Raw genomic sequence first — 22,672 nt, 5'->3', positions numbered from 1 at the left:
TACTGTATTTTTTTCAAATCCTAGTGATAAACTTAGGCGTGAAATTCAGTCATTTCGTGTAAGATTTTCGATTTTGATAGGCTTAAACTCTGCCCGCGAGCCTTTTTTTGGATCAACCTTTTAGCTTTTCAAAGTAATATAGTTCGCTAATGAAGGATTTTTCCCAACTTTCTAACGCACATCACCGTGAGTGATATATCATAGTTTTGTCAGAATTTCCGTTTTGATTTCACCATTTTTTACTCCCGCCTGAAAAATTTTCAAAATCAACGCGTGAAATCTAAGGCTAATACTAGCATTGTGGATCGATATCCCTGGGTTTAATAGGAATACCGGCATGGCTACAGTTTTGCCAGAACTTCAATATAGCAACGAAATTCCCAGGCCTAACAGCGCTCCTACTGATCACAGCGGCGTAGCTGGGTTTTTTCCAAGGGGGCAAGCCTGTATGGGGCGGGGGCCCAAATCCACCAAATTTCACTGCACTTGGGGGGGGGGGGCGGGGGCCCAAATAAAAAAAAATTGCCAGGATTATTGAATATAATCGTATGGTATTGCATATCGTATGGATTCTCCATCTCTCTGCCCCTCTTCGCCCTCTCTCCCCCTCTCTCTCCTCTCTTTTTTTTTTTTTTTTCCTCCTTTTTCCTCATTTTCTTTGCACTAGGGGCGGGGCCCAAATAGGCGAATTGTCCCCCTGCCCCCCGGCAGCTACGCCACTGACTGATCATGTTTATAGCACGATGAGGATCTTTCATCACGTGAAATTGCATTGGAAGTCATGGTTAAAGTGTGTTGAGTACCACCTCAAAGTTTCCCTACATACACCCCACTACCCACCTCACACACCTCTGCACCCACCCCACCCTATAGGCCTATACATGTACATGATATTACATAATAATATATAGCATAGCTATACATTTAGGTATACGCCTACATGTCAAATTAAAAACAAACCCGAACACAAGTCTGAAGGGTGTAATGAAAATGGCAACCCGCGATGGGGGGGGTAGGTCATACAAAATTCACCTGGAGATAGGAGGGACAGAAGATTAAAATCCCGTATAATAACACGCTAATTTTTCTAGGTTTGGACCGTGGATTTTCCCATGGACCTCAAGCGTGCGTCTTTTAATACGGACTAACCTAGGTAAACAAACAAACAGACAGACAAAATGGTTTTCATAATCATGGAATCCATATAAATTGAAATTGCAGGCTATCACGGGAGCAAATTTTTAAAATTCACCTCATTTACCAGAAAACTCAATTGGGGATTTGGGCTACTAAATCGCTGGTCGGGCAATATTTGCTTTTCAATGGAAATTTGCCCTGGATGACAACAATGAAAATATCGACTATTTCTGCTGGTTGCTCACGAGATAAAAGTACTGGAGTTTGACATTTTCGGAGCATGAAGGGAAAAAGGGTAAAATAAAAACGGAAATTCTGACAAAACTATAATATATAGACCCACACGATGTGCTTTACAGAGGTGGGAAATATCTTTCTTTAGCAAACTATATTAGTTTGAGACGCTAAAAATCAATTCCGTAAAAAGCTCGCGGGCGAACTCAAGGCCTATAAAAATCAAAAATATCACACTAAAAGACACAAGTTTTTAACTGACATTACTGAAGAAAAAACAAATTTTGCTTTATATTTGGCCGAGAAAATTAATTTCATAGCAAAAGGTGTATCTCTGAATTGTGCTGATTTTAACATGTATCGATCGACTTTTAGCGCGACTAAGCATTTCTAAAGAATCGGTTGTCCAGGTGGCTGACTGCGTAATTGTACAAAGATTATGTACAAAAGTGTGTTCCAAGAAACAGTGCGAAACCACAGACGCTGCAGTCTTGGGGAAGCTAAATGGACTATAGTTAAGTTTATTCGTCATCATTGGTGAATATTCTAAAATCATTTGCTTTCTCAATCAGTTGGTTCAAAACATGCAGATGATCAGTAATTGAAAAGCCATCTCTGAAGCCTGCCTGTTGTCTAGGTTGGTTTTCATCCAGGATTCTCTTGATTCTATTCTGAATGATTCGTGTGAAAATTTTATATGCATGTGATACCAGACTAATGGGTCGGTAGTTTTTGATATCCTCTTTATAATCCTTTCTTATGTAGAAGAATAATCTTTGCTTCCTTCCAGACTGCTGGCATCTTCTTTTCTGTCAATATTTGGTTGTAAAGTTCTGTACCTCCTATCTTGTACACGTCTCTGGATATGTCACCAGTGCCAGGTGCTTTGTTGTCTTTCATTTGTTTTACTGCTGTCTCTACTTCTTTAAGAGTTACATTTGGTATATCTGTTTAATCTGGAGACAAGAAGTTTGGTTTACTTTGGTTAGAATGAGAGCTACAGTCTGTCTCAATAACAATTGTGCAAAAAAGCGCCCTCTTTGGCATTCAGAAAATACAGTTGTGACATGCTTACATCAACGTCAAGGGCGCAGTCTTAGCTCTCGAATGCCGTTTATTCTGTTCAATTTGCTTGTTTTAATCTCGAGATATGTTTTGTTGCATTTTTACTAGGGATGATGGCTGTACATGTAAATCAATGATAGCGTCAAGTTTATCAAGAGTTCCTTCGTGAAATGAAAAGAATGCATCAATTGCACAACAATACAAAATTGTTTTTGCTGTTTCATAGACATGCTCGACACACATCAAAATCACAACCATGACAATGTGTGATGGTGATTTGGGTGCTTCGTCTTATGCTTATAGTCCTGTCTTAAAATGGAATAAAAATTTTGCCAAAGGTCCATTTTTAATATACATGTAGTCCGACGTTTTGTGTTCGATTTACTGTCGACTCGTGTTTACGCCAGTGGTGTAACCAGAATTTTATTTTAGAGGGGGCCGGGGAGAATAGGTGACTTTCAGAGGGTAAAATTTGAAGAAAGTTGTCAACAATATTGTCAAAAAAGGCCTGAAAATCTAACAAATTTCCGGCGGGCAGCGTCCCACATAGACTCACCATTGGTTTCCGCTACGCGCGTTGCGGCAAAAAAAAAGTCCCACGACGACAAAACGTTTGAAGAAATCAAAGTCCTGAACTGTATTCTGAAAAGAAATCGCATCAGAAAACCTATATACGGAAAACGTTACATGGGATTAGTCAATTAGTAGTGCTCATACATAACTTTTTTACATAAAATTTGCAGAGGCCCAGATTTGGTCTCTTCTGCTGGTTCGTAAAGTAAACGTACTGAAGCTGGTTTTGTATTCGGCTTAAAACTACACTGTAAATACAGTTTTACACTTTTCTACACGTTTCGAAACTTTTTAAAATGCTAAATATGTTTAGGAATTTGATGGCTTGACATAGTTTTGAAATTTAACATTAGTGTTTAGGAATTAGACACGTTTATATACTTCATTAATATATTCTTGTTCATTGATTGGTTAAAAGTGGATCACATGACCAAAAATAGTTTTACCATCAGTACTCCTATCCGTAAATAGTACCTCTAAGCCGTAAATAGTATTTTCAATGTCCCGGATGAGCCGTAAATAGTACCTCCAAGCCGTAAATAGTACTTTTGACCATGCCTTCCGCGCGCGCGCATTCGATGCGACGGAACGGTTCACGCACGCGAAACTACCATAGCGTCATTTCGCGCTGCTGTAATTGGTTAGCCCGATTTTAGGCTATTCGATTTTTTGAAGGGTAGGTTGTGCTTAAATTAGCCGTGCTGTTCACTCAGGATAGAAGCGGGAGAGTCAAAACGTCAAATAATTTTCTTTTAACAAATCAATGAACAAAGAACATATTAATGAAGTATATAAAACAAATACATGTATATACTGCCTTTATTCGAAGTTCTGGTTAAAACTATGGTCCCTCGTTGAGATCAATTAATACTATTTTCCTTCGGGGCTGCGCCCCTCAGGAAAATAGTACTATTGATCTCACCTCGGGCCCATAGTTTTAACCAGAACCTCTCATGGCAGTATATATTTGTATACTATAAACGCGGTGTACTTTTAGTGTTTAGAAAAGTCTAAACATTGCATTTTACCGCATACATGGCATAGGCTACTAAGATTCTGACGTTAGATTTAATTCATTTATTTGAATGGAACGCACTTTATACAGTTGTACAAATAAATACGCCAATGTTTATTATTCTCGAGAACAAAGGTTATGTTTAATCGGTAATAATTACATGCGATCTGCTAGGCGGCTATTTAAAATATTGACACAATGAAAGTCCATAATAATCAGGTGTGTCGACCGACAATATAGATAAAAAGTTTGGAGGATAGGTTACAAGAGTTGACAACATAAAACTGTGTAAACGGAGCTCGGAGAACCAACAATCAGGTACGTCTTGTGTTCTAAACTTTATAGTAATTTTATAGCAGCCACTGGTATAATCTGGTTGCGAAAATTAAATTCTTAGATGTCAGGTTTATGGAAACTCGTTGTTATATTAGCATCATCGTGATAATGACGTTCAGATCATCCTACAGTACATTTTATCCAGAATTTTATACATCCAAGATAGGCCAAGAACATATTTAAATGTGCAAATAAAAGAAAAAGTCTAAACAAAATCCAACAATATAAAAACTGAGCATACGAAACTGTGATATTTTTTAAATATTTATAAGCACTTTGTCGTCCCATAATTTCGCATCACCATCCAATATTAAACGAGGCCAACACTTTTGACTATTTCAAATTAGCCTTGTAAACTCAAACATGTAGTTTAGTTGACTGAATGGTGATCAGACAATAATAGGTCTATATCTCATCCAGTACGGAATGAGCTTGACGTCATGCTCGGAACTTTCAAAACTGAAAATGTTAGTCACACAATTTTACCAACAACTTTTTCACCAATATTTTTGCCAAAAGTAAAATTGGAGGAACAATTGGACAAATTATCCGAGATAATGCGCACCCCAGCAAACTGTTCTTAAAACGTTTATTCGAAACGTTTTAATAACATTTAAATGTAATAAATTAAGTAATGATTTAGCGCTTGCTTATCATTTGCTTTATGTTTAATAATTACCAGTCATCATCGTCATTCCACAGGCCATACCAAACGACAATTGCAAGTAACGGGAAACTACTATCAAGATGTCGTCAGGTAAAGACAATCCAGCTTATGAAGGAGATGACAAACATGAGAAAACTTCTGCTGTGGTAAACCAAAAAAGAGAGCATGGTGATGATGATGATGATGATTATGAAGATCCTAAACTACATCGATATGGCTGGGGTTCATGGCGACCAGGATTTCTACAATGCTGTCATAATCCAAAGGGATATCTGTTTTTCCTATGTGTTTATGTTTTCGTTCAAGGAATGGTAGCGAATGGATTAGTTTTTGTGGTAATCACAACTTTAGAGCGACGTTTTGGATTTACTAGCACTAGAAGTGGTAAGATCATGTTTAAAGCTTCACGCATGTTAATATAATAAACGCTCTTTATGCTTAGCCTGGCTTGAGCCTGGTTCCATCAGGACTCAAGTGTATCTCTACACGGAATAGGGATGGACCATTTAAGAGAGTTTTCAGAAATACTTGGGGGTTTGGCACTTGGAAATTTGGAGTGCAAACTTTTATATAACCCTCCCCCAGAGAATCTGAAACTTTTGACACCCCTCTTCAGACATGCAAAACTTTTTTACCCCCTCCCCCATGTTAAAAAAAACCAAGTTACTCCATCAGAAGGTTTGTTTATACATTATTTATTTATTTATTTATTTATTTATTTATTTATTTATTTATTTATTTATTTATTTATTTATTTATTTATTTATTTATTTATTTATTTATTTATTTATTTATTTATTTTTTTTAATTTATTTATTTATTATTCATATTTCCTTAGCGTTTAGTGAATGCACCATTGAAAATGAATGTTATGATCATTAGATAGGCCTGCTTTTATAATAAAATATTTAAAACAAATGAAATCTGTTGAATAAAGATAATTTAACAGGAGTGACTGAGCTTGACTGCACACAACATAACCATGATAACTACCTCCCATTCATGAAAAATTAAAAAAATACAGCAATATTTTTTCAATTAAAATCATGTTCTGGCTAATGAAGCATATCTCAATTTAGCACTAACCACTCAGAACTCTAGTCAACCGATGGCTATAATTGTTGTACAAGGCTCGCTCAGTCATTTAAGACTTGCTTATAATTATAGAATCATTTTGTGATTTCCACTCCGACTTCAACAAATTCCATTATATCTGTAGATTTCAATTAATGAAGGTAGAGAGCACTTAAGTTACATTAGACTATGTTAAAAGCATCAATAAGATCAAATCTATTTTGTACTGTTTCTAGTCATCATCTTGTTTGTTTTTACTATTGTTTTGAAACAACATTTTTGGACCCCCTCTCTAAGGAGCAAAAACATTTTTGACCCCACTTTTTGAAGCCGTAAAATGTTTTTGACCCACCACCAACCCAAAGTATTATGAACACTCCAAAAACAAACAGAGAAAAAATATCTTGATTTAAAAAACGTGGCCATTCATCCGTCTCTGAACCGCACAGATCAGCTATAATTACTCGATATCAGAATTAATAATGTAAATATGACCTTGACAAACAAGACTATATATAGCATTAATAGATATTGTATAAAAACAAATCAGGAATGTAACAGATTACAATATGATATTTCACGATTAAAAACAATTAACAGGTATTATTAACATGATTCAAGAGAAAGACACTTTTAAATTATATATCAAAATACGAGGATCATTCAGAAAGTTCAACCTCCACCCTTATATCTCAATCTCTGCATATAGTAGCCCTTTCAAATTTTTCGTGATTGTAACCTAGAGTCTTACTAGCTTGTGAGAAAATTGTGTTTCAATATCATTTTTCATTTGTTGTAGGTGAAGTAAAAATTAAATCAGAATTCGCTAGGTAGCATATCAAAAATAAGTCAACAACTTAACCTTCAAATCAATACAGTTATAAAATACAAGCCTCTTGTTGTAATGAAGAGAGAGTTTATCTCTTTTCAATGCAATGTGATACCACTTAAATTGTGCTTTTTATCCTGGAATTTGCATCTGTAAATGTAAAATTTGGTACATAAAATTATGTAAGTAAAAAATGTTACCAGTAATGGGAGTTATTAAATTGAAAGAACCCCTTTCTGTAAATAAAACATATTTTGTATTTCATCCCAAAGCGGAATAATTAAATCACATTCACAAAAATGTAAATTATTTTTCATGTTTTTCTGACAAAAAGAACAGTCAGGAGAGTCAATTCTTTTTATTTTAAACAAAAAATCTTTAAAGGCAATTGCTTTTTGTTTATCAAACCATCATAAATCTCAAAAATTCTGTGATATATATATTTATTTTGCACAAACCCAAATATTTGGCGAGATGACAAGATCCTGTCATTTTGTGGGCCGCTATTGTGCGGGTTCCCACCATTCTACGGGATCCCACCGTTTACCAGGATCCCCAGTGGCGTAACCAGTGGCCTAAGGTGGGGCCCTGGACCCCACCCGTTTGATTCCTTTGTCAGATTTTTGTAGGTGACCTCAGAACCAAAATACGACTTGATACACCGGAAAAAACATTTACATGGAAATATGACTGTGTGTATCCATATTTAGCTCGATATGGCAGTGTTATGATAAATGCTAACAGATTGTAATAATACAACATAAAATGTGTAACCATCCAGTAAGATGACTAGAAATTATACAGGCATCGAAGTTTTCACTGAAATGTCTGATGGTTCTTCAGAGCATATTTCTGCGTAAATGTCATTTGGGCATCTCTTTTATTGGTGGAAGCTCTATAGTCCGAAGGTTCTTTATTCCGACGGTTCTTTAGTCCGACGGTTCTTTAATCCGACGGTTCTTTATTACGAAGGTTCTTTATTCCGACGCTTCTTTATTTGGAAGGTTCTATAGTCCGAATTTTAAAAAAGGTTCCCTAATCCGAATATTAAAAGAGGTTCTTTAATCCAAATTTTAAAAACGGTTCTCTAGTCCGAATATGAAAATAGGCTCTATAGTCCGAATTTTAAAAAAAGGGTTCTATAGTCCGAATATGAAAATAAGATCTATAGTACGAATTTAAAAAGGGTTCTATAGTCCGAAATTGCAAAACGGTTCTATAGTCCGAAACGGATACCGTGTTCTTTAGTCCGAATTGGTAAAAAGGTTCTATAGTCCGAATTTTTATAACATTAACGTATACTACATTTTGAATACAGAACAAACAAACAAAATGGGAAAGGGAATTAAAAAAATATCGAACGAAATCAAGAATGAAACAATGAACAAATGAATTAAAGAACAAACTAAACGACGAACAAAAGAACGATTCGGAAAAAGGTATACGAAAGAAAGAAAAAACAACGAAAGACAGAATGAAAACGAACACAAAAAAGGGACAAGCAATCCCAGGGCCAGCCGCCATCACTGCCAATTGCATGCATGTTACCCGCTCGCATCCTTGATAAAAGCCAGCCAGGATATTTTACACCCCCTTCAAATCATCGCAAGATAAAATCATACTATTAATTCTGTAAACAAATTTGTTTTAGACAAAAGCCGCAGCATTATACATGCATCGCAGGATAGCGCTATTAAAACTAGAGCTCAAATACACCGTAGAGTGTTGAGTCTCTTACTAGTATATAATATTATAACGGAATGAATAACAGATAAAAAATGATGAAAATACCATCAGAATAAAGATAAACGTCAATGTATGCTACGGAAAATATCCAAAAAAAGCAACCATGTTGAACTTCATCGGATATGTATTTAACAATTGATGATTTGACACTGAAACAAATGATGAAAATAAAATTCGGACTATAGAACCCGTTTACCAATTCGGACTAAAGAACACGGTATCTGTTTCGGACTATAGAACCGTTTTGCAATTTCGGACTATAGAAGCTTTTTTTAAATTCGGACTATAGAGCCTATTTCCATATTCGGACTATAGAACCCTTTTAAAATTCGGACTATAGAGCCTATTTTCATATTTGGACTAGAGAACCGTTTTAAAATTCGGATTAAAGGACCTCTTTTAATATTCGGATTAGGGAACCTTCTTTAAAATTCGGACTATAGAACCTTCGAAATAAAGAAGCGTCGGAATAAAGAACCTCTTTTTAATTTTTTTCGGACTAAAGAACCTCTTTTAAAATTCGGACTAGCGAATGCTATGAACACATGTTCGGACTAGCGAACCTTCAGACTAAAGAACCTTCGGATTATAGAAGCGTCGGATTATAGAGCAGTCCCCCTTTTATTACCCCAATTACCTTATCAATATTCTGTTTTATGTATAAAAATTCCAAAATCTTTTTTGATTCTCTGGACAAATTATTCTTTGAATTTATTTGGAATGTACTGTATTTGGAATGGTGGCAATGGTAGTGTTAAAAGGACTATTATCTGCTCTGATTACTGCAAGGGTGGTTTGAGAATGGTCGAGACTATACATTTACCCTGGCCCAAAGGAATTAACTTTATCTAGTAAATATTTGTCCAGAAGAATAGAATAAGTGTATTTTGGAACTTTTGTAGTATTTCCAGCTGAATTCAAAATCCTACAACAATTTCAAGAATATTGCTGTGAAGAACCATCAGACAAAATAGGGATACACACAGTCATATTTCCATGTAAATGTTTTACGTTTTTAACCGTTTCTGGTGTATCAAGTCGTATTTTGGTTCTGAGGTCACCTAAAAAAATCTGACAAAGGAATCAAACGGGTGGGGTCCAGGGCCCCAACTTAGGCCACTGGTTATGCCACTGGGGATCCTGGTAAACGGTGGGATCCCGTAGAATGGTGGGAACCCGCACAATAGCGGCCCACAAAATGAGGGGATCTTGCCATCTCGCCAAATATTTGGGTTTGTGCAAAAAAAATATATATGACAGAATTTTGAAAACTTAATTTATGATGTTTTGATAAACAAAATGTGGGATCTCAACAATACATTTGTACCAGTGTATAATTATGCTAATAAGTTTGAAGAAGCTACCATTTACAGAACCGAAGTTATGAGAGCGGAGGTAGAACTTATTCATAATAAACTTCTTGAAAATGACCCTCGTATTTATGTATGGATACGTACTTCTGAAGTGTTGGTAGGGAATAAAATAATAATTAGGCCTATATTCACCAGAATGGCCAATCAGGTACATCATCCAGACAGATCAAACAAGAATTATATATACTTTCCATAAAAATAGAGACAAGCACGTTACGCAATTAGTATTACAATGATAAGTTTATATTGATGTTGTCTATAAACAGATGAAGATAAATGGAGATAAAGTTTGGTTCAATATTTCCGCTTGACGATATTACACCTCGCACCTCCAAATAAATTCCCATAGAGATTATGTACTATATTTGCCTCAAGAAAACGTCATTTTTTTCTTCGCAGGAGCGACAGCTATGATGGTTGAAATTAGTCCTAGCCTGATCCCTCTGACTGGGAAAAAATATAGGTTGACCGTCATTATTTTTTACGACTGGCCCTCGAAGTCTATGATGTCTGGGAATTACCTAATTTTACGGGCAAAATCATGCCATCGTTTCTATATAGAAAAGGCTGCTTAAAATCATTAAAAAATATTCGATCTCTCCCATCTATGGTACACTGAAGGAGTTGATATTACTAATCATGACCAATCCGAATTTAGCCAAAGCCATGCAAATTTCTGCTCATTTTAATGCTTACTTTAGGCCATCTATTGGTTTTTCTGAGAAATGCATTCAGGGCGCGCAACCATATAATACTATGTGGTTGTGTGAAATCATGAGACTGCATGTACAAAAAACGTTCTCAATATTAACGTGATCAATGTTTTGATTGACTAAATGGTGTTTTGAGTTATTGGACACATAAAATTAAAGAAAAACACCATTTAGCATGTTTAGTCAATCGAACACAGATCACGTTGATATTGAGAACATTCCATGTTTAGGATGTTGAAAAGTGCAACTTTTTCTGAAAGCATCAATTTTGGAAAATGTGATTATTTTTTGAACAAAAAATGGCTTTGGGCGGGTAGCAAAATAATTTCTCTATTCCCATGTTTTTAAATTTTTCAAATCAAGAAAATGTATGTCAAGTTACGCAAACAAATGTTTTGTAATTTTAGGGGGGGGGGTATTTTGGTATCAATGGAAATAGGAGACCCATGCCTATCGGAGGGTACCAAATATAAAACATCTAATATCTTATATGCCCGATAACACAATCACCCATGCAATATTCTTTCAGTATAAAATTTGAAGTTTTTATTCAGCCGGTGTTTCAAAAAATGGTAAAATCACTACACGAGTAGAAATAAGGATTGTTGTGTCGTGCATAGTTCTTTCGTTGGCAAAAAGAACTTGCAAATGCTAGACTGAAACAGTTGCAAAGATCTAGAGCAACAGTTCTCTTGGATAGAGGCGTACAAGTCAAAGAAAGAAGAAATGGCCATCAGAGATTGGTTGATGTCAGCATCCAGCCTCTTAACTTCAGCCAATCTATTGTGGCCACATCATGACGGTTACGCCTTTATCCAAGAAAGCCATCACTTTAGATCAAGATTCAAGATGCCTCACCAAACAGGTAATGTTCACCCTTTTGGTCAAATGTATGCAATCAGAACTCATTTCGCCTCCCTGGTGATTTTATCATTTTGAAACAACTGCTGATTAAAAACTGAGTAAGATTTAATTCAAATCTGGTCATCAACCAGACATAGGGCTAACTATTTTTTGACGATCGAACTGACGTTGCGACTGAAACCTCCAGTCTTCAGCTGGGTTCTAATGCAAATGACCTTGAGTACCGGACACATTCGTTATTGATGATAATCGGCGTGGAATGTCGTTTGTGATTCTGTCCCAGCCGTGTGAAAGTTTGGCCCGGACACCTCCCCACGATTGAGATGGTTGCTCAGCTCTCATCCAGATTGCCTCTTTCACGCCTGACGCTCGAACCAACAATGCTCGCGATCTAAAATTCGGACATTCTTGTGTCGAAATAGTGTCCACTGACTTTCAGATGTAAGAAAACCCCTGAGTCGTTTCCACTTGATGCGATGTTGTAACACACAGTGTCAACACCCTGTATTATAAATATTTTTTCCATAAAGCTCCATACTCCGTTGAAATCAATATTCTATTATTAACACAGATAAAGAAAGTTTACATATGCATTGTGTTATAGGACTTGCACCTGAAACTTAACTGAATGGGCTAAACGTGTTCCTCTATAAAGTATAATTGTAATTCTCAAAATTAAATATATCACAATTTTTACGGGCGATTTAAGAAATCTTTACGGACAAAATGCAGTAAAACATATACACAACAAACAACAGTCGCCGCTAATTAGTGTATTGCATTTCAAGTTAGTGTACTGGAAACAAAACCCTGGTTTTACCTGAAAACAAATCGATTTTTCTTGTAATAGCAACATCAAGGGGGTACTAGAGCATGCACAAATCGTAATAATGTGTAGAATATAGAAACTCTGTCGTATCTAATATGATAGTCATGGTATGCTTAGCCTGAGTCGCTCGGCCTATCTCGAACAAAATCGCCATGCATAGCTGTTGAAAAACGAGAGGATTCGCTGTACTATCACGGCAATTTTTGACACGAAGATATAGGGATGATGACGATGTAACATGCGATTGTGAAGAGGCTGGGTATTTATCGTGTTGCATATCAATGGATAGCTACAATCCTCCCCTTTACAATGACACCCCATTTGAAACAATAACATTTTTCACGGCTGAGTACACACCTTGTGAATGTAGTGGGGTCTCAAACAGAATTTGCCAAATTGACCCTTATTCCGGCAGCAAGCTGCAATCCCAAATCTTCACAATCTGGGACCTTAAATGCAATCCTCCAAGATGACACCGCTCGCCCCACAGAGGCACGGCAGTCAAGGAATACCTACAGAATATGGGACTAGAGCCAAAATGGCCTGCTTTAATACTTCAGGTGGATTACGTCAACACCACAGGGAATTCAAACCGATTTGTCGAATCAGTCCTTCCTAGCGCCAATACAAGGGTAAAATTAATCAAATTAAATGTAGTATAGCTAGTTTGTATATAATTATGATAGTTTCCCTCATGTTACAGGTATGATAGTAAGTGTATACGACTTCGCTGCGATGTGTGCTCTCATATTCGTGACTTACTATGGTGATCGGGGGAGCAAACCTCGATATCTCGGTATCGGTGCCTTTTTCTTTGGTGTTGGTTCTATTGTTTTTACTCTGCCACATTTCTTATCTGAGAAATATAACGCTGAAGGTACACTTTTTGATACCTGCAATTCTACCAGACCTACACCTGATCGCTGCAGTGGCGACTACGAAGATCTTAGCTCGTATTATGTCGTGTTTATAATTGCCCAGGTAAAGCCAATTTATTTATTTTCATTATTATTGATTACACTGACAATAATTAATACTGTATCTCTCTTCTTAATCTCATTAATTTGAAAAGTGCTGCTCGATTATATTAGTTCATCTCAAATCAAAACGCACTCACAGTTCTCCCCACCTGGAGGATCTTTTTTGACGGCCAGTGCCGGCTTCCAGTTAAAAACAACGAATTGATAAGATTGACTGCTCTCATTATCTATAACACTTGATCCAATAGAGGTTGTCCACTTCACACAGTTCCCGTAGTATTCCTCATTCAAACCAATTCAATGCACGACCTCGGAGTTACCTGCATCACTTTGGCGGGGTATTTTGAAACAGTGATGGTTGCACATGCAGGGACCTCTTTTGAAAGTCCTAAACAAGGTATAGCAGTCGTTGATAGGATATGCAGCTAACACGGATAACCTCTATGTTTCTCCGTCTCACTTATCTAGGCGGATTATTACCCACTTAGTGTTGAGTGTTCTGTCTTAACCATCTACACCATTCGCTTTAACTCCACATACGGTCGCATCTTCTTTATTGTCTTCATAAAGTATATATTCCCATTTTACATCATTCCATCATTCCTTCTATCATATATTTCATAAGTACGAAAGGTCCTCAATGTGGCCAGTCCAATTCTTCTTCCCGCTTCTTCTGATGGTACTTATTATTGACCTCTCACCCACATACTCATTAATTTTGTCTTTCCAATTCACCTTCCAGTCTCCTAGAATCCTTTTTGTCCATGCCTCGGCAACCCGTACCATTCTAAGCTACTAACGTACACTTGTTTTCTTTAAATGCCACCTTTGCCATGTCAATCCATTATATCCGTCTATTACCTTTTGTCCACCTATAGTAATGTTTGACATAATATGACCCTCCTTTCTTGTCACTTTGGTCTTCTTTACTTGAATTTACATATCATAGTCGAGAATAGAGATCATTGAAGACCCAGTATAAGTTGCGTACAAATGCATTTTTTCTTCACGTATATTAGAGGAGGGTATGCAGATTCAGAATCTGTCGAGTTCAGAGTGGGAAACAAACTCATACCGCATTGGATTTCAAAATATGAGATATGCTATTGCTTGACTAATAAATCGCAAATTATAATACCAATAAATGCGATTTCAAATGAAATTAAGAACATTTAATTGTCGATGTCTGCCTCTTTGTTTGTGGGCAAAAACAAACAGCCATGAAATTTATTTATTATTTATGAACTAATGATGTATATTCATACGTAGCGGTAAACGTAAATCACTATGAAATAAAATCACTGAAAAAAGCACTGACATCTGAAATGAACACTGAACATGCTGAAAACAAAAACGGTCTCTGTAATAACCACTAAAATAATCACTTAAACACTCACTGAAATTTGATCATTTCAGTGGGATTAGTGAGTTTCAGTGTGATTAGTGTCCAAGGTCATTTCAAAAATCACACTGAAACTCACTAATCCCACTGAAATGATCAAATTTCAGTGAGTGTTTCAGTGATTATTTTAGTGGTTATTACAGAGACCCTTTTTTCAGCATGTTCAGTGTTCATTTCAGATGTCAGTGCTTTTTTCAGTGATTTTATTTCACAGTGAATTAAAATTATACTTCTACGCTACTCAAATTTGGTACACTCACCGGAGCGCTTTCACCGGGTCAACCGGCGTCTTCAGAGGATGTATTGCTCTGAAGATTGTTGTTGAAAGAGGTGTCCTAGTAGTACTACATCACTAGCAACAACAATCTTCAGAGTAATAACATCCGCTGAAGACGTCGGTTGACCCGGTGAAAGCGGTCCGGTGTGTGTACCAAATTTGAGTAGCGTAGAAGTATAATTTTGCTTTCTATTATTTATGAAATTCAATTATTGTTGTTTTGTCACAGGTAATCCATGGTTTGAGTGGTACGCCTCTTTACACATTAGGAATAGCGTATCTTGATGAAAATTCCACGCCAAAGATGGCTGCCTTATATCTCGGTAATAATACAATATCACTTCTCACATTGTTTATGATGTACAAGAATAACAAACAACAACATGTAGGCTATATCGCGAATGAAGAGCTTTATACGTGTTGGGAACAGAAGTAGTTTTTCAAACATAAGAATAGTTTGGACCACCTAAAATGACCCTTTATTATTTACCAATGTATCACAGCCAAATAGGTAATTTCCAATAATTATTATTAAAAGTCCTAACTGATGACAACATATCAGTATTTCCCGGAATGGTTACCTAGGTAACGAATCGGTACAGGTAGTTACAACTATTCTTTATTGGAATTAAGATAACAGTTTCAACAATAACATTAAGACCATTTTCATCTGAATTTGAGAATTGTTCTGTTTTAGCCTCAGTTGATTTTCTCATTCTATGGACTTATGACTGCAGAACGATAAGTCGTATGTATGTCAAATTATACATTTTATGAATGATCAGAAAACAGTTTGGTATGGGTTAGACAATTTTGAGCAGTTTTGTATGTTGACCATCTTGGAAATCTTGGATTTTCCATGGTGACAATTGTACAGCCCATAATCTCATTTTGAAGAATAATCAGCGAAGAAACACTGGCAAAATTATCTAAAATGATAAAACAATAGTTTGTAGCTAGACTATTCCTTTTCCTAAAGAACAACAAAATTAAGAGTTAATATTTAAATTCAACAAGTCGAATTGTCGAAATGAAATGCATATTGCCGTTTTGGGAGTTTTCTGCGGTGTTAAATGTTCAAAGGAAAGGCGTCTGAGATGACGTTTGTCAGATAGGTAATTAATTTTCCTAATTATTAACAATATTATAACTTTTTGTTTTGATTGCAGGTATCTTTCAAGCTGTGTCCATTTTGGGACCCGCCCTAGGATTTATTCTTGGTGGCGTTTTCTTAGAATTTTACGTAGACATGGAAATCGATCCGGACACGTATGTTCTTGAATTGTTAGAAAAAAAAAACATAAATAAAATAATGTTCTTGTCACAAACGATCATATAGTTCGAAATGGTTTGATGAGTATAAAAAAGGTTTGTCTCAGAAGAATTTCTTTTTCTTTTGTTCTTCAGATAACAAACAAATACCAGCCTAAAGCAAAGGAACATCTCAAAAACCTAAAGAAAGAAGAAATGTGCTAGAATGCGAATTTATTTTAAAGGCTATACATATTTATGTGCTCGTTCTTCGTCTTCGGAGACAACCCTTTTGGTGGGGTGGGCACGATATATACTGCGTCAAGAAAGTATCCTTACACTTGGAAAAATAATCACAATTTCAAAACTGAACCATATTGGGGTAAATTTGTTTTTGTAATAGATGCACTATCTAATCCTGCACATTATGACACCACATTGAATCCAATGTGACCTCAAGATGTAAAGTTACAAGCAATTGAATAGACGAAGGTCCAGTTATAAAAGTTACAAATTGGCCTATAAAAAACAAGGCGCAAAAAAATTCCAACAAGCGCAACAAAGAGACTACACAGTTTCTTCAACGAAGCCTTATTTAAAGCAGCATTTATTTCAGTTTTTACTTCTCTGCACTTTTCATAACTTGCATTTTATTTGTCAGCTCTTTTGTTTCAGTTTTCTTTTGTTCCTTTTGTTTTATTTGTACACACAAATTAGCCATTTACCACTCTCAAATCAGATGTCTAGTCCGTGGAGTTTTGAATAGGCCAGTGTGTCACTTTTAAAACTGGACCTTCGTCTTATCAAATGCTTGTAACTTTGCTTCGTGAAGTAACATTGGATTCAATGGGATGTCAAATTGTGCCGGATTAGATAGTGCATCTATTAAAAGAACAAAGTTACCCCAATATGGTTCAGGTTTGAAATTGTGATTTTTTTCAAGCGTAAGGATACTTTCTTGGAGCAGTATATATAAGATAAGTGCAGGTCAGTAAATAACAAATCTGCATTTCTAACATATTTGGGCGCCCCTCCTTCATCTTTCCGTTCATGTTTCAGATTGCCGATTGACTCTAGCAGTCCATTGTGGGTTGGTGCATGGTGGCTTGGATTCCTTATTTGTGGAGGTCTTAATATTCTTATCTCAATTCCTCTAATGGGATTTGGAAAACACTTACCTGGTGAGATATTAACGTTTTAAATATAATTTTGAAAGTTAATTATACACTCTCAATAAAAAGGTTGTAAGTAAAACCTAAAAGGATTCTTGACATGTCCTGTATGTGGAATTCGAAATGGTTCTATGAAGAACAGCAACTGGTTCTGGAAAGGCCAGGTTCTATAAACAAAAAAGAACTTTTTTCAAAGAATGATTAAATCCAGCCATATTATGGTAGGATCTAATAACGGAATCTCTATTTCTTGTTCCCACCAGGGAGGCTAAGAAAACAACGGCAACGAGAGATTGAAACCCAATCTGGGGCTAAATTCACCACAAGACCTGGATTTGGTCAAAGTCTCAAAGATTTCCCTCTTGCAACATGGACACTTTTGAAGAACCTGCCTTTCATGTTCATTACACTGAGTGGAGCTACTGAACTCTTCATTGTAGCGTATGTCACAGCATTTGGGCCCAAATATTTCGAAGGAATTTTCAACATGACTTCTGGCAGTGCTGCAATTATAGCAGGTCTGTAGAATGTTTTTCCTTACTCGCCCTCTGTCAATTTCTTCCACAAAATTTGAATATCTGCATAATTAAGATAATATATGGAATATATGTTATGAATTGAAGTTTTTAAATGTCATTGTTTTTGCCCATGAGAAAACTTCATAGCATATTGGCATGATTACCATGTAGGTCTTACACCTTATCTTAGGATTAATGGTGAAAATTTAGTGCATAATGCAGGAAAGTATTGTTAACATTGTGTCCATTCTGTTTATTTCATGCATTATCATGCAGGACTCATAGGTCTGCCGGCTGGTTTGATGGCTAATTTATTTACTGGCTGGTTTGTAAAGTCTTACGATTTGAAAGTACCAGCCATGCTGAAATATATGTTGTGTTGCCTGTGTATAGCTATTATTCTTGGGTTGTCATTCCTGTGGATTTGTCCTGGTGTGGATTTTGCTGGCGTTACAGTGCAATACCAAAATACGTAAGTATCATCAAACGTGACTTTTGCATAACAATGCTTTTGCTTTCTATCATGTCTATTGCTGAAACCTAGATTTGAAAGCAAGAACGCCTAGACGTCATCTCTAGTCATAGAAACTCAATGAATGATGGATTTCTCCACCAGAACAAACATACGTTTTTCGTTAGTGCCAATTCAAAAAGGAGGTTTTAAGAATCAAATACTTACTCTCTTAATTCTAAAGGTGTAGATGTTGCTCTCTTTGGCTTGGTCGATCCTGAGTGGTCCCTCTGATCACTCTAGAGGAGTGGAATTTCACTCCTTTACATTTATAGAGTATAACCACCTGTCGCGTTGCTCTGATTTGCAAATGATATATCAAAATAGAATGGTAGCCGGATTGTTAACATTTTAGAGTTTGTGTTGACCAGTCACTCTAATCAAGACTGGATTTATCACCAGTCCAGATGGGCCCGAGCCCAGGGCCAAAGATCCAGGGATGACACAATCATTAAATTAAAAACAGAAAAAAAGGTAACTTGTTTGGGAAACTATAATGAAATAAATGGAATGAGAAATAGCTTCCAGGTGGTGGTGAGTGATGTGTAACACCTGGATCCGGATAAGGGGGGGGGGGGCTAAATTTTAGCCTGGCCCAGGTCCCTGAAAAAGGTAAATCCCTGATCGGATGATGTTAACATGGTTAATAGTCTGTTAATGTTGCTATCTATTGAATGTATCATTTAATCATCAGACGGTGTTGCTGCTTCTATGTACTTCTATGTACTTCTATGATTGCACATATTAGATTGTTTACTGTTGCTATCTGCTGAAGATTGCACATCAAATCTATTGAAGATAACAAATGTCAGATGGTGTTAATGTTGTCATCTACTAAAGATAGCACATATCAGATTGTGTTAATGTTGCTATCTACTAAAGATAGCACATATCAGATTCTGTTAATGTTGATATCTATTGACGACAGCACATATCACATTGTACCCAGATTGTGTTTAAAAAATTAATGTTGCTATTGGCGATCGCACATATTAGATTATATCCATACTATGTTATTGTTGATATCTACTAAAGATAGCACACATTTCTATTATATTGACGACAGCACATATCAGATTGTACCCGGATTGTGTTTTAAATGTTGCGATCGCACATATTAGATTATATCCATATTGTGTTATTGTTGCTATCTACTAAAGATAGCACACATTAGATTGTGTTAATGTTGATATCTATTGCAGATAGTGTTACGAGTCGTACTTGACTCAAGGCCAAAATCACCTTTTACCCGAACTCACACGAATGCACAACACAAATGCACTGTTTGATTAAGCTAACAAAATCTAAAGTCTTTAATTGAAAACAAAGTATGGTTGGTACATATAACAACAATTGCATATACAATAAAATCACACAATCACAGTTTTATTCTATCAGTACTTAACCAGCGGTCTTCTTGTTGGTGATCCTAGAGTTCTTGCAATGTTCTGGACGACTGATGTATATATCCTTATTCACTTGTCCTGCGAAAATCAGCGAAGTCCATTGTACACTTGCGTTTATAAACATCCTTGCATATGAAATCCTCACACGAAAATGATGCTGCTTTCTCCAATCACTTATCTTCTTGCGCTGCTTTCTCCAAAAATATATCTCCTTGCGCTGCTTTCTCCAAATATTTATCTCCTTGCGCTGATTTCTCCAAAAATGGTGTTTCTTTCACCAATCGCTCTTTCTCCAGGGAACAGGCTTCTTTAACACTGCTCCGCTGTATTTGACAGATGTGTGGTGTTCTTAAACCCAGCAAACTCCAGCAATTCGACAGAAGAATCCTTTGACGAGGAAGAGCACATTTGTGTACTCGAAATCTCCTTCGTTGCTGTATTAAAAATAACTCAATTATTGGCTATGTAAACTGGTTAAAATGTACTTCTTTTCTGAAGCACGAAAGACCAACACACACGTGTGGAGTTTTATAATCTCCCATGATATTCTGTAAAGTCCAAACAAAAGCATCCAGCTTTTATACCAGCACTCCGCATGCAAAACCCATCATCTATTAATAAACCAAGCATTACTGCATTCACATTTTCACAACAGACTGCTGCAATCTTGGATTTCCCAAGATTAATTATACACATTAACCTTTCACATTACATCACTTCCTGTGGTTTTCCTGATGGTGCAATACACTGAACTGGGGATTTCCAAGTTCCAAACATAGATCTGACTTTGTTTACAATAATTTGACGATCCAAAATGACGATCCACACCAACCCTTGCAAGTGCAGGGGGTTTCCCATCTCATGAAATACTTTCAGCTTGTAAACATAGTTAAATAATTTAATTAAATTACTCATGGCACATCACAATAGCACATATCAGATTGTACCCGGATTGTGTTTTAAATGTTGCGATCGCACATATTAGATTATATCCATATTGTGTTATTGTTTCTATAAAGATAGCAAACATCAGATACTGAAGATAGCTCATATCAGATAGTGTTAATGTTGCTATCTACTGAATATAGCACAAATCAGATGGTGTTAATGTTGCTATCTATATTGTTTATCTATTGAAGGAGCAAATATCGGACTGTTTTAATGTTGGTAAAAATTTGGTAAAAATGCTGTTTTGGAGAAAATCCTCCAGATTTGGTTGTTGTTATTGTCCAAAATAATTTGGGTTAAAAACAACAACCATCTACTGAAGATAACACATAGAGCAGATTATGTGGTGTTAATGTTGTTATCTACTGAAGATAGCACATATCAGATGCAGATAATGTTGCTATCTACTGAACACAATGCTATCAATTAAAGATAGCACACAGCAGCCTGTGTTAGTGTTGATATCTATTAACGTTAGCCAGTATTAGATGATGTTAATGTTGCTATCTATTGAAGATAGCACATATCAGATGGTACTAATGATGGAATCTAATCTATTGAACATAGCACAAATCAGATTGTGTTAATTTGTTGCTGTCTACTGAAGATAGCACATCAGACTGTTAATGTTGCTATCTATTGAAGATAGCACACATTAGATGGTGTTAATGTTCCTATCTACTGAAGATAACACATATCGCAAATTTCAGAAAATCAAAATTATTTCAAAAGAACATTCCTCGTTTTCAGAATTCAATTCGATATCTCATGTCCCACAAAAAATACTGTCGAAACGTTCATACCAGAGCCCTTAATGTTCCTATTTGTTGAAGATAAGCCATACAAGTATCAGATGGTTTTGATGTTAGAACATGTACCTAGTCTATCAGATGAATTGCAGGGCCAGATTCACCATGGAGCCAGAGGGGGAGAGGGGAGGGAGATTGAGAGTGAGAGCGAGCACATAAAATGGCAAAGTAATTGAGTTTTTTCACTGCTATGCATTTCAGAGATGTCCCCTGAACCTATTTTTCGACGATACCTATGTATTTAAACATCCTAAACAGTGCAAATATTCTTTAAATGAATTATGTTTGCCATGCGAACAATTTGAGGGCTTTTGGTTAAAATCAGACAATTGTTAGTTTTTGACCTCTGTGGAGCCCAACATTTGAACTTTGCTTATAACTTGAGAATGGGTACATCACATAATTATATGACAATCTAACTTTTTCTGAATTCTTATGGCTAGAGAAATACTTTGGTATAAGTTTTTAAAAAGATTGCAGCTGTTTTGAAATTTGACCCCTGTATGACTTTTCCCCGCCAAAAACTGCCTTTTTTAAAGTATATTTTAGTATACCTTTGGTATAATGTTAAATGCATAAAAGTGAAAAAAATTATGTTGCAATTAGTGGTGGGTGACACCAATAATTTGTTTAGATTGACTAGACCCGTGATTATATTTGTCACACTTGCAGATCACTAGAATACCCGAAAGACAAGTATGCCAATCTGACAGCTGGCTGCAATGGCAACTGTAACTGTGAAAACTTCTTTGATCCCGTCTGCGGTTCAGATGACGTCATGTACTACACGGCTTGTTTAGCTGGGTGCAAAATAGAGCTAGAACCTGATGAAAATGGATTGAAGGTATGAAAGGGCCCAATGGCCGATCCTTGTGGAACCCTGCTTGAAGATTTTTACATATACTAATGATTTATTGAATCCCAACAGCACATCACCTTACAA

The 22,672-nt window shown here is 36.2% G+C and overlaps 1 protein-coding gene across 1 annotated transcript; it reads left to right on the top strand.

Moving 5' to 3' along the window:
* The first annotated feature begins 5,107 nt into the window (after positions 1-5,107).
* LOC140152006 (solute carrier organic anion transporter family member 4A1-like) lies at positions 5,108-18,063 on the top strand. The gene is made up of 6 exons (XM_072174307.1): positions 5,108-5,411; positions 13,159-13,436; positions 15,344-15,437; positions 16,284-16,383; positions 17,425-17,546; positions 17,801-18,063. Exons 1-6 carry the CDS (start codon positions 5,108-5,110, stop codon positions 18,061-18,063), a joined length of 1,161 nt encoding a protein of 386 aa, XP_072030408.1.
* The last annotated feature ends 4,609 nt before the right edge of the window (positions 18,064-22,672 follow it).

This window comes from Amphiura filiformis, chromosome 5 (genome assembly GCF_039555335.1).
Source record: "Amphiura filiformis chromosome 5, Afil_fr2py, whole genome shotgun sequence".
NCBI classification, from domain to species: Eukaryota; Metazoa; Echinodermata; class Ophiuroidea; order Amphilepidida; family Amphiuridae; genus Amphiura; species Amphiura filiformis.
Note: the sequence above shows the minus strand (reverse complement) of the source record. Positions and strands in the feature narration are given on the sequence as shown.

Excerpts from the sequence above, each read along its gene's own strand:
- LOC140152006 (XM_072174307.1), top strand. The coding sequence starts at position 5,108 with ATGTCGTCAGGTAAAGACAATCCAGCTTATGAAGGAGATGACAAACAT. Across the intron at positions 13,437-15,343 it reads TCGTGTTTATAATTGCCCAG|GTAATCCATGGTTTGAGTGG; the intron begins GTAAAGCCAATT and ends GTTTTGTCACAG. Across the intron at positions 16,384-17,424 it reads ATGGAAATCGATCCGGACAC|ATTGCCGATTGACTCTAGCA; the intron begins GTATGTTCTTGA and ends TTCATGTTTCAG.